This window comes from Ictidomys tridecemlineatus (genome assembly GCF_052094955.1).
Source record: "Ictidomys tridecemlineatus isolate mIctTri1 chromosome 12 unlocalized genomic scaffold, mIctTri1.hap1 SUPER_12_unloc_2, whole genome shotgun sequence".
Classification (NCBI taxonomy): Eukaryota; Metazoa; Chordata; class Mammalia; order Rodentia; family Sciuridae; genus Ictidomys; species Ictidomys tridecemlineatus.
Genome location: NW_027520960.1, coordinates 81,556 through 97,852, shown reverse-complemented (window position 1 = coordinate 97,852; position 16,297 = coordinate 81,556). Strand labels below are relative to the sequence as shown.

The 16,297-nt window shown below is 40.7% G+C and overlaps 1 protein-coding gene across 13 annotated transcripts in view; it reads left to right on the top strand.

The window, feature by feature from the left end:
- LOC144372296 (mitoregulin-like) overlaps positions 1 to 16,297 on the top strand; it is an 89,380-nt gene that overhangs the window by 36,726 nt on the left and 36,357 nt on the right. Inside the window, exons 12-18 of one of the 13 annotated variants that reach the window (XM_078035653.1) lie at positions 5,419 to 5,547; positions 5,641 to 5,751; positions 6,507 to 6,603; positions 7,507 to 7,588; positions 11,593 to 11,767; positions 12,851 to 12,938; positions 15,567 to 15,805. The exons of 4 other annotated variants lie outside the window; for them this stretch is intronic. In XM_078035653.1, the coding sequence (XP_077891779.1) occupies positions 5,419 to 5,547; positions 5,641 to 5,751; positions 6,507 to 6,603; positions 7,507 to 7,588; positions 11,593 to 11,767; positions 12,851 to 12,938; positions 15,567 to 15,805 (921 nt within the window). Of the gene's footprint in view, positions 1 to 5,418; positions 5,548 to 5,640; positions 5,752 to 6,506; positions 6,604 to 7,506; positions 7,589 to 9,588; positions 9,807 to 10,208; positions 10,943 to 11,575; positions 11,768 to 12,850; positions 12,939 to 15,566; positions 15,806 to 16,297 lie in introns of those variants that run through there. 8 more of the 13 variants (XM_078035654.1, XM_078035655.1, XM_078035656.1 and 5 more) reach the window with 8 other exon arrangements.

The following is a 16,297-nucleotide window of genomic DNA, read 5'->3' as shown; positions in this document are numbered from 1 at the left end:
TCTGTTAAGTAAATTATCATGTCATCTGCAAATAGCGATAATTTAATTTCTTCTTTTCCTATTTTTATGCCTTTAATTTCTTTTGTCTGTCTAATTGCTCTGGCTAGTACTTCGAGAACTAAATTGAATAGAAGTGGTGATAGAGGCCATCACTGTCTTGTTCCAGATTTTAGAGGGAATGCCTTCAGTTTTTCTCCGTTTAGGATGATGCTAGCCTGAGGTTTAGCATATATAGCTTTTACAATGTTGAGGTAAGTTCCTGATATCCCTAGTTTTTCTAATGTTTTGAACATAAGGGATGTTGTATTTTGTCAAATGCTTTTTCTGCATCTATGGAGATGATCATATGGTTCTTGTCTTTAAGCCTATTGATGTGGTGAATAGCATGTATTGATTTCCGTATATTGAACCAGCCTTGCATCCCAGGGATGAATCCTACTTGATCATGGTGCACAAGTTTTCTGATATGTTTTTGTATTCGATTCGCCAGAATTTTATTGAGAATTTTTGCATCCAAGTTCATTAGAGATATTGGTCTCTAGTTTTCTTTCTTTGCAGTGTCTTTGTCTGGTTTTGGGATCAGGGTGATGTTGGCCTCATAGAATGAATTTGGAAGAGCTCCTTCTTTTTCTATTTCTTGAAATAGTTTGAAAAGTATTGGTATTAGTTCTTCTTTGAAGGTTTTGTAGAACTCCGCTGTATACCCATCAGGTCCAGGGCTTTTCTTGGTTGGTAGTCTTTTGATGGCTTCTTCTATTTCTTCCTTTGTTATTGGTCTGTTTAAATTGTGTGTGTCTTCCTGTCTCAATCTGGGCAAATCATATGCCTTAAGAAATTTATCGATATCCTCGCTATCTTCTATTTTATTAGAATATAGGGTTTCAAAATACTTTCTAATTATCTTCTGTATTTCTGTAGTGTCGGTTGTGATATTGCCTTTTTCATCCCGTATATTAGTAATTTGAGTTCTCTCTCTTCTTCTTTTTGTTAGCATAGCTAAGGGCTTGTCTATCTTATTTATTTTTTCAAAGAACCAACTTTTAGTTTTATCAATTTTTTCAATGGTTTTTTTTTGTTTCAATTTCGTTTATTTCTGCTCTAATTTTAATTATTTCTTGTCTTCTACTACAATTGCTGTTGTTTTGTTCTTCCTTTTCTAGGTTTTTGAGGTGTAGTGTGAGTTCATTTATTTGTTGGTTTTTTCTTTTTTTGATGAAAGAACTCCAGGATATGAATTTCCCTCTTAAAACTGCTTTCATTGTGTCCCATAGATTCTGGTATGTTGTGTCTGTATTATCATTTGACTCTAAGAATTTTTTTATCTCTTCCTTTATGTCTTCTGTAACCCATTGATCATTCAATAACATATTGTTCATTTTCCATGTGGTGTAGGATTTCTCCTTCCTTTTTTTATCATTGATTTCCAATTTCATTCCATTATGGTCAGATATGGTGCATGGTATTATCTCCACACTTTTATATTTACTAAGATTTGCCTTATGGCATAATATATGGTCTATTTTTGAGTAGGATCCATGTGCTGCTGAGAAGAACGTGTATCCACTTGATGATGGTTGGTATATTCTATATATGTCAGTTAGGTCTAGGTTATTGATTGTGCTGTTGAGTTCTATAGTTTCTTTATTCAGTTTTTGTCTAGAGGATCTGTCTAATGGCGAGAGTGGTGTGTTGAAGTCACCCGTAATTATTGTGTTATGGTCTATTTGACTCTTGAACTTGAGGAGCGTTTGTTTTATGTACATTGCAGCTCCATTGTTTGGTGCATACAAATTGATAATTGTTATGTCTTGTTGGTGGATGGTCCCTTTTAACAGTATATAGTGTCCTTCTTTATCCTTCTTAATTAACTTAGGTTTGAAGTTGATTTTATTTGATATGAGTATGGCCACTCCTGCTTGCTTCCGAGGGCCATGTGAGTGGTATGATTTTTCCCAACCTTTTACCTTCAGCCTGTGTATGTCTTTTCCTATCATATGAGTCTCCTGAAGGCAGCATATTGTTGGATTTGTTTTTTTGATCCAGGTTGCTAGCCTATGTCTCTTGATTGGTGAGTTTAGGCCATTAACATTTAAAGTTACAATTGAGATATGATTTGTACTTCCAGTCATGCTTCTTTATTTATTTATTTTAGTTTGGCTAGTTTTACTTTTTTTGGTTATTTTCCTCCTCCTTTACTGAGATACCTCTTGTTGTTAGTTTTGGGCACTATTTTTCAATTCCTCTTCTTGTAGTATATTGCTCAGAATGCTTTGCAGTGCTGGTTTTCTTGCTGCAAATTCTTTTAGCTTTTGTTTATCGTGAAAGATTTTAATTTCGTTGTCAAATCTGAAGCTCAATTTTGCTGGATACAGTATTCTTGGTTGAAATCCATTATTTTTCAGCGTTTGAAATACATTGTTCCAGGATCTTCTCGCTTTCAAAGTCTGTGCTGAGAAATCAGTCGTTAACCTAATTGGTTTACCCCTGAATGTAATCTGTCTCTTTTCTCTGGTAGCTTTTAATATTCTCTCCTTGTCCTGTATGTTGGCTATCTTCATAATTATGTGTCTTGGAGTTGGTCTATTATAGTTTTGAATGTTTGGGGTCCTGTAGGCTTCCAGGATTTGGCAATCCATTCCATCTTTCATCTCTGGGAAGTTTTCTACAATTATTTCATTTAATATGCTGTCCATTCCTTTGGTTTGAATCTCTGTGCCTTCTTCTATCCCGATGACTCTCAAATTTGGTTTTTTAATGACATCCCATATCTCTTGAATAGATTGCTCATGGGATTTAAGCATCTTTTCTGTGTTGACTATACTCTTTTCAAGTTGATAAACCTTGTCTTCATTATCTGATGTTCTGACTTCTACTTGATCAAGTCTATTTGTAATATTCTCGTTTGAGTTTTTAATTTGGTTTATAGTTTCCTGCAATTCTAGGATTATAGTTTGATTCTTTTTTAAGATCTCTATCTCCTGGTAGAGCTCGTTCTTTGCCATTTGAATTTGTTTGTTTAATTCATTTTCAAAATATATTTTTATTGCTTGGACTTGCTGTCTCATGTCTTCTCTAATATTCCTTTCCATTTGAGTTAGGTATGCCTTGAGTTCTTTCCCTATCCTTGCTTCTGATGTTTCTATGTCCTCTTGTAGAATTAAGTTGTCTTGCATTGTTTGTACTCCTTTTTTCCCTTGTTTTCTCATGTTGTCCCCGTTGCTTTCCAGCTCTATTTGATTGTCGTGTTTCTACTCTCTTCTATAGATTTGTTTTGGTTCTGTTTTACTCTGATGCCTCTCCTTAGTGTTGTTAAACTATGCCTGCTGACGTGGATTCCACTGTGAAGGAAGATCTGACGTCCCAGCTCCAGTGACGACACTACTTTGCTATGACTGGCCCCAGTTCCTTGCCTGGGTGTCCTGATGAGGTGGTGTGACTGGACTGTCTCTGTTTGATTTCAGCTCCCAGTCGCGGCAGGCAGGCGGTCTCTAGCCGCCCAGTATCACAGGCCGCGGGCGGGTGATCGGTCACCTGCGGCCGGGTGTTCTCCTACCGCCCAGCTATGCGGGCAGTGGGTGAACTGTCGCCGGCGGGCCTGCAATTTCCAGCTGCCCAGTCTCGAGGGCCTTGCCTCTAGCTTCCTGTTTTCTCCTGCTAGCCTTCTGTAGCCGCAGGGCAGGCCGCATGAATCAGTGGGCCTGGATCTCCGGGGTCCCACAGTTGGCAATTGGGATCCCAGGCACTGTGTCCTTTGGATTTTCCTGCTTGCCCCTCCCCCAGCTCTAGCCAGACAGGTTTCCTTTTGGCTGCAGATGGGTAGGGGGGGTTGCAGGTCAGGTGCCTCTAGTTCCCCCCTAGTCTTTATGCAGGCTCACTCTGATTCTCCCTCCCCCGGCAAGCCTAGGAGAGAATTTATGCGAGTTCCCGATGTATGGGGGATGGGCTGAGTGCCACACACCTGTTTTGTTGTTGAGATCTGTCGGAGAATGGGTGGATATATCAGCTGTTCAAGATGCTGACTGTTGATTCCCTTGGTGGAGTGTCCGCTGTGGGGGATGGGACTGTAGCGCTTCCTTCCCCGTCTAAACTCCCGTACTCAGCCCGGGGGTCAGTGCGGGCTTGGCTGGTGGGATTCCACCTGATCGCAGCCGAGCCTCTCCCTGCTTGCTAATTAATGGCTTCCCTGGGGCGCCACACCTTCTGTAGCAGCAGGGCAGGCCGCACGAATCAGTGGGCCTGGATCTCCGGGGTCCCACAGTTGGCAATTAGGATCCCAGGCACTGTGTCCTTTGGATTTTCCTGCTTGCCCCTCCCCCAGCTCTAGCCAGACAGGTTTCCTTTTGGCTGCAGATGGGTAGGGGGGGTTGCAGGTCAGGTGCCTCTAGTTCCCCCCTAGTCTTTATGCAGGCTCACTCTGATTCTCCCTCCCCCGGCAAGCCTAGGAGAGAATTTATGCGAGTTCCCGATGTATGGGGGATGGGCTGAGTGCCACACACCTGTTTTGTTGTTGAGATCTGTCGGAGAATGCGTGGATATATAAGCTGTTCAAGATGCTGACTGCTGATTCCCTTGGTGGAGTGTCCGCTGTCTCCATTGACTATTAATGAGGGTGGGCCCTCTGAAACAGCTGGAGACTCATTCTATTCAACTGAGACTTGGTGCCTGCTTGCTGGATGCTGGGCACCAACCATTCTACATCGTTAGAGATGGAATCTTGACAAAACAATGAAAATCCCCCCAGGAATGAAAGGGCTAATATTGAAGTAGCGGGTTAGATTTCAGAGAAGGTGAACAGGGAAGATGCTGGTGAGGGTAATGCCTGCATAGAGGAATAGGGAGGGAGCTACTCATGCAGCCACCTCGGATAACCAGTTTTCAAGCAGAGAAACTGCAGATGCAGAGGCCCCAGGCAGGACTATCCCTGGTGTTCTAAGCACAGTAAAGAGGCCAGAGCTTCAGGGCGAGCAGGGCAAAGAGGAATACACTGAAACCTGGGCAAGCAGGGCCCAGGCTGTGGGGGCCTTGTACACCACTGGCTCAAGCTGAGTGGGATGGAAAGTGGTCTAGGACTGACAGTGGGGGGGTGGGGGTTACACTCTGACCACAAGCAGACAGTACTTGAGACATGGTGGAGCTCAGGATGCTACCTGTGACAAAACTCTAATTGGTTTGATCTCAGGCCAAACACCCGGTGTCTTTGAGCCTTCGCTTTATTTTGTGTGAAACTATGATTCTTGCCTCACCTACTTTATGTATTCTTACAAAGATAAGTATGTGGGTCTGGAGTGATGATTATTGACAATTACGGTTACCACGGTAACCTGGTCTAATTGTAGTAAGTTATTGAAGCAGTTGTGTGCCTTCTAACACGTTTTAAATGACCTGATGATCCTGCTCTTGGTCCTGTTCCTTTGCCAGTGTATGAAACGCACAAGGTGGCCAGCGCAAGTTCTTTCCATGCGACTCCAAACACGTCACTGGGAATGGTTCAGGCAACACCCTCCAGAGCCCAGCCCTGGCCCACGGTGCACACCAAGGAAGCACTGGGTAAACCATTTTGTTTGAATGTGTAGCACCTTAAACTATAAAAAATTTAAACTCTTTTGCAATCTGTTGATGGATATTCTTTCTGGTTTTTAGGTTTCATCATGAATATGTTCCAGGCTCCTACACTTCCTGATGTTTCTGATGACAAAGATGAATGGCCATCTCTAGACCAAAATGAAGATGCATTTGAAGCCCAGTTTCAAAGTAATAATTTATTTGAAAGTTAATTGATGCATTGTACTGTGGGTGGAACCCAGGCATTGTCAGGGATTACCTAAGATGTGGCCTTGCCTTGGTCATCACAGAAAGTGCATGAAATAGAAGTGTGGCAGAGTTGGACAAGGTTTTCATGCGTGTGGTAGAGTTGGGGTTTGCATTATGTTGGGTTGGGTTAGGTGGGTTGGGTTGCTATAACAGTGATATCTAAAGGAGGATAAAATCCCCATGGGGAGGTACATCAGGAAGAGCTGAGTAGTCCAGGAGTGATTTGAGGCCTTCTTGGTAGAAAAGTGGCCAGATGGTGGTTGGAGGCCAGCAACTAGCCCTCTTACCTAGGGCCAGGGGATTCATGCTGGGAGCCAGAGATTGTAATAAAGATCAGTAGGATCCATTTGGAGTTGGGAGAAGAGATTTTTCTTAAAGCAAATGAAAACTAAAACCACTGAGAGCTTTTATTGAATGAGTCAGGTGATAATAGAAGTGGCATAGGAGAATGATGAGCTGTGTTCTTGATGTGTGGCAGTCATTTGGGACCTGAGGCTGCCCAGTGATTATAGTTAAATCACTTCATCCCACTTCAAAGTGATTTGCCTTACCACCTAGTATTTAAAAACTGATGCCAGTTCTTTTCTATAAGCTTTTCCCCTCTACCTCCCACTTCATTTGTAGTTGAAGTTTTAGTGTAAAGGGTCATGTTTTTCCTAGAACAGTCATGAAATACATTTTTTATTCTCTTGCAGAAAATGCAAATTCTTCTGGGGCTTGGGGAGTCAATAAAGTTGTCACTTTGACATCTGCTTTTCCTATTTTTGAAGATGGAAACAAAGAAAATTATGGGTAAAGAAACATCAAGTTAATATATCACTGGGGGGACACATGTCATACTGCCACAGGATGCCTGGAGGTGCCTGCAGGACTCAAGATGGTGAGGCAGCAGGGAGGGAATTTGGACTGTCTGCCAGGGTGGTCTGGTTCTGGCCCAGCTCTGCACTGATAAGCCTTTCCACCAACAGCTGGGAGCTTGTTGCCAGTGTTCTGCAGAGCCACAGTGCTGTGCATGGGTTCCAGGAGGGCAGAGCTCCAAGTGAAAGCACAGTAGAAAAAGGAAAGCATTAGAATTTGTCAAAGAACAGGATTCTCTGGTTTGAAATTGTTTCAGAATGTAGAGGAATCAGTGCAGCTGTCCGTACTGTGCTGTTTACATTTGCAGGATTGATAAGTGGGAAAGGAGGCAGCTTACACTGGGTAACGCTGCAGAGAGAATGTTTTAAGGCAGAGGCACATGATACTAGAGAGTGGTTAATAGTTTAAACTATGGAAAAAGAGATATCTGGGTGAATTACAAGTGTCTTGGTATGGAGGAAATTCACACCCAGGCAGAATGGAGAAAGCATGACCAGCATGCAGAGAGAAGTTCCCTATCTCAGCCAGGCACTGGGAAAAGAGCTAAGGTGTTTCAAGGCATCTAAGGTATTTTATTGGCCATGCTTCTAATTGTTATTTTGTTCCTAAAAAAAAATTGTAACAATTTAAAAACTAACAAAAATTGCATTTTCTACCCTCTCTTTGGTAACTGTTAGTCAACTTATATTTACATAGTCAGTTCACTTTTTCTGGAAGTGCAATAGTAAGAAACCCCTTAATAAATGAGGGGAGAATCTTTCTAACATTAGATCAAGTGGTAGCATTTATTTCATCACCATATTTTGCTGTTTTTGATTTTATAAATCTTTTCTTTAGGTTACCACAGCCTAAAAACAAGCCCACAGGAGCCAGAACCTTTGGAGAACGCTCTAGCAACAGACTTCCTTCAAAACCAAACGTAAGCCAATCTCTACTTCATCTGACACAGATCTGCCAAGTGATTATGCCACTCAAATGGTGTGATGTCTATAAAACCACAATATATTGTGCGAAGTAGAAAATCGTTATTCTACTTATTAGAATACTTGTTATTGTTCTAATATTGCTAGAATATTGTTTGACAATTATTTGAATACCTGTGATGTGCCAGATATCTAATATGTATAGGAAATAAAAATGTATTTGATATGATCCTTGCCCTCAAAGAGCCTTCCCTCTAGTAAGAACAAGCCACCTGGGGATATTTGTTTTTCCTAGACGGAGGAAGTGAGGCCTAAGTGGAATATCAGTGAGAAACCCAACAAATCTGAATCCAGCTGAGATGGACCATCCTCAGCACAGCTCAGCAGGCACCCTTCACTGCCCAGTAGCCCACTGCATTCCACTACGGTGGCCTTTGTGTCCGTCCTCATTGACTTCCACCCTGGTCCTAAGTATACCCACAGTGTGCTCGATCCCCAGCCCCTGCCTGACCCCATGGCAGTGAGGCACCATTGATAGCCACTGGCTCACCAAGCACCTCACTAGGACACCAAGTCCTGGCTCCTATTTGTAGTCCCTTGGGGGGTTGTTTGGATGAACTATTGCCTGGCTCCCTAATCCCTCTGATGATCTATTGAGCTTAAAATTTTCACAAATAATGAAGTAAATTGCAGACATAGTGCCATCACTTTAAAGGTACATTTTGCTGAACTATTACTTTTACCAAACCCACAATGCATTTTCCATATATCCTGATGCTAAACATAAGCCAGTACTTTATCTTATATCATCTGAAGAAGCAATCTGCCAGTTTCGCCTCCATTGGAAGAGATGGTGGATTTTATGAAGACAATGCAGAAGATATAAAAATTATGTGTGAGAACCAAACCCACATAAGTACAGTTATCTCATACTAGATAAAGGCACCATAAGCATACATTGAAGAAAAGATAGCCTCTTAACAAATGGTGCTGGGAAAACTGGAAATCCATCTAGAGCAGAATGAAATTGAACTCATATCTACTAGAAGAAAATGTAGGCCCAACTCTTCATCATGTTCACTTAGGAACCAACTAAAATGCATGAAGCAAAATCAAGAATCAATAAATGAGATGGTGCCAAACTAAGAAGTTTAGCAAAGTAAACAATTGAAAACATGGAGAGAGGGAGAATTCTCTCCCCTACAGAATAAGAGAAAATCTTCTTCATCTGCCACTCAGGTAGAGCATTTCTCCAGCATATGCAAAGAAAACCCAAAAAACATAACACCAAAAAATGAAATAACCCAACAGTAAATAGTTAAAGGAACACAACAGGCACTTCACTGAAGAAGAAATACGAAAGGTCAAATCATATATGGAAAAACGCTCAACATCTGCAGCAATTAGAGAAATGCAAATTAAAACTACACTGAGATTCCATCTCACTTTAGTCAGAATAGCAATTATCAAGAATACAAATAACAATAAATGTTGACAAGGTTGTGAGGGAAAAGGTCTACATCCATTCCTTATGGGACTGCAAATTGGTGCAACCACTCTGGAAAGCAATGTGGAGATCCCTTAGAAAACTTTGAATTAAACTACCATTTGGCCCAGTTATCCCATTCCTTAGTTTATACCCAAAGGACTTAAAAACAGTACTACAGTGACACAGCCACATCTGTTCACAATAGCTAGGCTATGGAACCAACCTAAGTGCCCTTCAACGGGTGAATGGATAAAGAAAATGTGGTATATTTACACAATGGAACATTACTCAGGTATAAAGAAGAATGAAATTATGGCATTTGCTGGTAAATGGATGGAACTAGAAGCTATCATGTTAAGTGAAATAAGCCAATCCCAAAAAAACAAGGCCAAATATTCTCTCTGATATTGAAAGGTTAATAAAAAAGGTACTTGTCATTCCGTTTCTCTATATGCTTAACAAAACACTGTTGAAATTTTAAGGACTGTTTGCTAATCTTGTTCGCAGAATGTGCTGTCCCTAACTGTGGACTGTCTGCTAATCTTGTTCCCAGAATGAGCTGTCCCCAACTGCCAAACTACAAAATGTAACTTCTCTCGCTGCCCTCTCCAAGGAAAGTATATAAGCTCTGCTCAAGCTGTTCTCAGGGCTCTATCTCTCTTTGCTATAGAGAGAGCCCTAGCATGCTGGTCTCCAAATAAACCCACCCTTCTGCTTTTGCATAAGACAGTCTCTTGCGGTCTCTTACTCCGACGTTTCGCCGGACCCTTACAATATGTGGATGCTAATACACAATAAAGGTGGGGGGCAAACAGAAGTTCATTGGATTGAAGGAAAGGGATGTAATGAAGGGAAGGGATGGAAGTAGAGAAGACAACAGAATGAATCCGATATAACTTTTCTGTGTTCATATATGAATACACAACCAGTATAACTCCACATCATGAACAACCACAGGAATAGAATCCTACGTTATACACCATGTATGTATAATATGTCAAAATACGGTCTACTGTCATGCGTATCTAAACAACTTAAAAAAATAAAAACCATGGGTGGCATTGTAAGGGCAACCAAAGGGGGTCATGAGCTATGGACCTGACTCAGCAATTTGTCTTTCCCTACAGACTCTAAAAAACTTGACCCGTAATTCTGTTCTTGGAGAAGTGCCTGATTCTAGGGGCTGGGGCAAGAAAAATACAAGATAAGTCTGGAGCATATTGTACTAGAAAATTAAGGAAGGATTTTGGGTTTTGTTTTTTCCTATAAGAAAACCAAGAAAGATGTGGCATATCAAAAGAATATAGATGCCAACCTGAATGAGCCAATGGCTAAACCTAGAAAAATTTGAACAATAAGTAGAATAAAGTAATATTGAATTATCACCCAAGAAATAAAACAGATATTGATATAAATAAAAGGGAGCAAAGGATGATTCTTCCTTAGAGAAGAATTCCAAGTGATGTGGAAGGCATCATTAGAGTCCCAATAAAATAAATGCTATAGGCAAGATCCACTAAGGAACTGACATTGGTGAATAAAACTTCAGGAAGAAACAGGCACTTCTGGAGCCTCCAAATATCTCACCACTGTTGATTCTGCGGTGGTTTAACATTTGTCCACAAATGCTTTAATGACATCCTAGAAGGTGGAGTTTAATTTACCTCCCTTGAGTTTGGGTAAGACATTTTTCCCATTCTCTAACAAATAGAGAATGGGAAAAATGGTTTCCCGTGAGGAAACCTCACAAATGCCTTCTCAGTGATTGGGTTTAACCTCACCAGGAACAAGCCTTGTGGCTAGCTAGCATGCATCCCCACTGTATAATGAGAAGGTCCTTTACCCCAAGTTTTCCCCAAAACCTATAATTCTAGTCTACGTGTGAGAAAACGAGCCCAAATTAGGGGGACATTCTGCACAGTTCCTGACTAGTGTTCACAAATTTCAGTGCAAGGAAAGAGTAGGAAGGACTGATAGATGGTCATAAACTAGAGGAGACAAAGTCAACAGGACAGTGGCACACACATGCCATCCTGGACTGGATCTGGGACAGCCAAGGGATATTGGAGGGGACTTGTGAAATCCAGATAAGGACTGATAGCTACAAGTGGTGTTTAACTTTTTGAAATGTGCCAGGATCTAGAAGAAATTGACACTAGTGGGAGCTTAATGAAGGTTATATGAGACTGTTCCACCTTTGTAATCTTTCTATAAACCTGGAATTTTTTTTTCAAATTTAAAGAAAAATGTAGAATTAAAATAAAAAATGTGACCCTTGTGTTGTAGTTCCACTGAGATGTATTAAAGATGAGGGGTAAAATGTATTTTGGGGACAAAATCTCGCTGTGGTGCTCAGACTGGTCTCAAACTTCACGTGATCCTCTCACTTCAGCCTCCTGAATGGCAGGGATACATTCTGTACCACTGCACCCAGCTTGAAGTCTTAAGGTCTAAATTTCACAGACAAAACAAGAAGATGGTGATTATTTTTCAGCTCCTCCTTTGTTGTAGGAAGTGCCTCATTCTGAAGAGTTTTTGGATGATTCAACCGTCTGGGGTATTCACTGCAACAGAACCCTGGCACCCAGTCCTAAGAGCACAGGGGACTTCACCTCTGCTGCCCAGCTTGCATCTACCCCCTTCCACAAGCTTCCAGCAGACGCAGTGAACAATCTGGAAGATAAAGGTTTGCGACATACTTTTTCAGTGTCTGTCTTTTACAAACATTAGTATTAGTTGGTTCATTAGTATTATAGTGTTCTTGAAAATTCTAAGGGGGACGTTCGAAAACCATAAAGGGGCTTGGAATCCATTAATTGTTTTTTTCTTTGGCATACTAACTTCATAAAGTCCACATATTTTGAAAATTTAATAACAGATCATAGGTAGAAATGGGGGAAACTTATAGAAGCATATAAAGGCAAATATACAAAGTCCAAACCATTTGTACAGGAGTATGATTATGTTTTTCAAAAGTCAAGAGGGGAGCACTACAGATAATTATTTGAATGCTAAAAATACTAAACATGGTTTTTAATGAATAAAAAAATAGCCAATTTTGGTCCTTGATACATTTCTATAAATTTTTATTATTTCAGACATGCAGCCAAGGATACATTACACATAAAATAATTTTGTTTTTTAGTGTTTTGCTTCAAGGGAATAATGACAAAACTCACAAATAGTCTTTTATTTCTACTGCATCCCAAATATAGCACCCTATATAAAAGAGATATATATCTCTGAATTGAACCCTGATATGTGGCATTACATTGAGCACAGATAATTATTAGTTTTTTATTACCAACCTACAGTATAAATACTATGAGATCTGGGACTTTGGTACCATTTCAGTGACTACCAATTTACCAGCCAAACTCTGTCACTGCTGGTACTTCTTAAAAGCAATAATGAAATAACTGCCAAGGAATTTCACTTCACTAATCTCCTGAACCTGGCTGTGACCTGTCACCCATGCCAGTGACCACCTGTGTGGTCATCCTGTCTGGAGTGCACCTGCTGCTCTCTGGACTCTTTGTTCTTGAAGGATCATTATAGATCAGATGTCAAAACTGAAGTGCTCCCCTGTACGAGAGGGTTGAGTGATCTTGATTTTCCTCTCTTATCGCACTTTGCCATGGAACACTATTTTGAAATTATAATGAAAGTCATCATATAAAGGAATTCTAGAATTGTAACCATGTCAAATGGTATGCGCGTGCATATACATGCATGAAATGTTTGTGTCTCTCGTTTTTGTGTATTTCAGAAAACATGATAGCAACGCAGTGCACCCATGTGCCGTTGAGCTCTTGTGTTGAGAATGTGGTGGAGCCCTTGAGAGACAGAAAGTTCAGGTAACTTGCAGTTGTGCCCTTCTCTGCATTTCCACTTGAGCTTTCCTTTTCCAGATGTAAGAGAATGCCTAATCCCATCCTAAACAACTCATAAAGTGCTTAACAATTGGCAGCTTGTAGTCAGAAGGTCCTCTAAGCCCAGTAATGAGCCCCCCTCTTGGTATCAGGACAGTGAGAGAAGCAGCTAGGGTGACAGAGTCTGCAACTGACTTGTACTCATTTGGGGATTAGAACTGGAAAGCCTTTTACCAAAAAGAGACCCTGCCATGTGAAGACTGTTGCAGAACTGGGCAAACACAGAATTGCTTTTCATACCCAGTAAAATTGAGAAAATTGATGACTTCCTTTTAAGAGAAGAGAAGGTACTTAAACCTCCTAAGGAATAAGCAGTAAAGGTAGACTCGGCACCGTAAACCCCACCATGTCTGCGCAGGCTGTAAACCTCAGAGATCCTAACCAAGGCTGCCATCTTCTGGGTAACTATTTTATTCTAGACACAGTACTTACACTTTTCCTGGACTCTGTCTTTCAGTTAGCCCTTATAATAACTGAGTTGTGGGGACTATTCTTTCTTTTTTCATTATAGATAAGGAAATTGAGTTTCAGATAAATTATTGACTTAAAGTCATAAGGCTGCAAATTTACAGAATTGGAGTGTGAACCTGTATTTGTCTGAGTGCTGACCCCTTCTTCTCACTGCCTCTTATTAGAAACCCACAAGGCACAAGTTCAATTAAAAAGCAAAAATATATTGAATTTGCATTAATTTTATTATTGATGTTAATCACTTTCTATATGTTTAGGTTCATTTATTTTTTTTTCTTAAGTAATTTCTGTTCACATCTTTTATCCAATCATTTGTTTATTTGGGTCACAGTTGAATGAGGTTTTTTATAACAAGAGCCATCAGGAGTGGCTAAGCCCAGCCAGACCTTTGACTCACAAGAATGCCATAAGCCATCCTTGATGTAAGATTAACTTAGAAGTACATAGGGCAGAAATCCCAGTTGCTGGCTGGGTGCATCCTACCCAAGGAACTGTTGTCTTTGGCCCCATGTGACAGTTCAGTTGCAAGGAAGCAAGGCTCACATGAACCAAGTGCAGGAGCCTCGCTTAAGAACCTTATGCAACACCTCCATCAGGTCCCAGGGTGCCCATGAGAAAACCCACTGGGCACAATTTCAATTAAAAACCAAAATTTATTGAATTTGCATTATTTTATTATTGGTGAGTTAACCATTTTCTACATGCTTATGCTAATTCATTTTTTTTTCTGAAAAATGAATAACTGAAACTATGGGTTCCTAGCAGATATTTGTAATTCTACTCCAGATACAGTTAACCAGTGAGGGTTATTTTTAACCATAACCAATGGTGACAGAGTAAGTTTTTAGGGGAAAAGAGCTAACAGTTAACAGACTCAGATTCTTATGGACAAGAGAGAAAGATTTTGTTAATCATTTATGCATTGACAGTAATTTGGATACCCATGTTTCTAGTATCGGTAGTATAAGGTATGGAAACAATTTTTCAATGTACAGGTAAGGTACCCCTAGTGTCTATTTGAGAAGCCAAATAGTGGCCAGTACTATTTGAACTATCATGGTCTTGGGAAACTAGGGAATACTAAGAAATTGTTGCAGTTGAGAAAGGGACATATTTATTTGTGATGTATATGTATAGATGTAAGGGTTAAATGTGGGTGTAGAGATATACATGATTGATTCTCATTGTTCCTTGTAGTGTATACTGGACATTTGTCCAGGGGAAATACATGCTTATCCTGTTGCCATGTTTGTTTAAAGTCACCTTATTTAACACATATTACTCATGACTTACATTGCACTTGTGCCTGGATGAGGCTTACCTGTTTTCTCTGTAAGGCATCTCAGAGCCTTCTATGTTTAGGAACAACAGACACACTTCAGCAAAACACCTGAAATCCCAACAAAAAGCACAGAAATGCAAAAACCATGGCATTAGACTCCAAGCAGGGCAGTGAGGAGCATAAGCTGTAGGCTTCACCTTGCTCCACCTGGCCTGGGAACACGCACCCAGATTTTTCATTTCTCTAAAGTCTGCAAATGACTGAAAATTATAGAATGTTGATCTGGATGTTTACGTAAATTTTAACACATAGGTGCATTCACAAATCTGAAACCTGTGAATGGGAATCAGCTGTGTATGCATGTATATACACACACCCATATGTATGGAAATGTGTAGGATTTTGTTAGATTGTGGTTGACATTTTTTTGTTGTCTGAATGTTATAAAAGAAGTCATTTTTAGAAAGAAGTTAGATATCCAGTCTTGATCATAGCAGTGCTGCTGAGATACCCTTTCTCTCGACATTCCCTGCTAAATAATACCAAGCATATCACCACCCCCATTTATCTAGTATATCATCATGTCTTTGATTTTTATTTCTATTAATATTGGACTATCTTTGTATTTGCCTATAGTTGTGTAAGAAAATGATTTAATCAACTCAAGCTGTGCAGCATATTTGAAGTGACATTCCTAGAATGAAAAGGAAACTCTGTTGCAGAACTTTTGTGTGATCAAGTCCATTAGGCTTCTAATAATAGGGTGTTTTGATTTTCTCTATAATTTTCTTCACATCCAGTTCAATTCAAGAGAAGAGCCCAGAAGGCACATGCCCCAGAGACCTCTCTTTGGCATCCTTGCACCATTTCAGCCAGCCTGCCCCGGGTGCTGCACTTACCCAGGAAGCTGTACGGGGCCTTGAAGCTTGTAAACTCACAGACACTGACAGTGCCATTGTGGAGGACCCGTCCGATGCCAGTGCCAGGCCCCAAGAAGACCGGATGCAGATGGGTCCCCATGGGGATGTCAGTGCTCCAGGTGTGCACAGAGGCTCAGGCTTAGTCATGCCATTAGGACCACAGCATAGGAAGAGCTGTTCTGTGGAAGAACTCAGAGGGGGACCGGTGTGCCACTGAGTAGAACCTACAGTCAGACACTTCTCACTGTACTGAAGTGCAGTCCAGCAGGAATGTACTTGAAGGGCAAATCGATCCATTTTAATTTTAGATTTCAAGTTAAGTACTGTTGGAAGAGGGAATTGGAATTCAAGGGCCTACTGTGTGTCAGGCATTTAATCTAATGCTGTTTTCCCCACTTTACAGAAAAGTCAACAGAGGGTCAAGATTAAAGAGATCCCTCCTACTACCCCTTGTCACCCAGACAGTCTCACCTACTGGTAGAGAATATGGACCAGAGATGGAGTGGCTAGGGGACAAGGCTAGGTTCTACCCTAGCAGTCCTTTCATAATTGCCACTAATAAGAATACGTTATTATTCTAAGTTGGAGAGAAACCTTCATCTTCCCTTTAG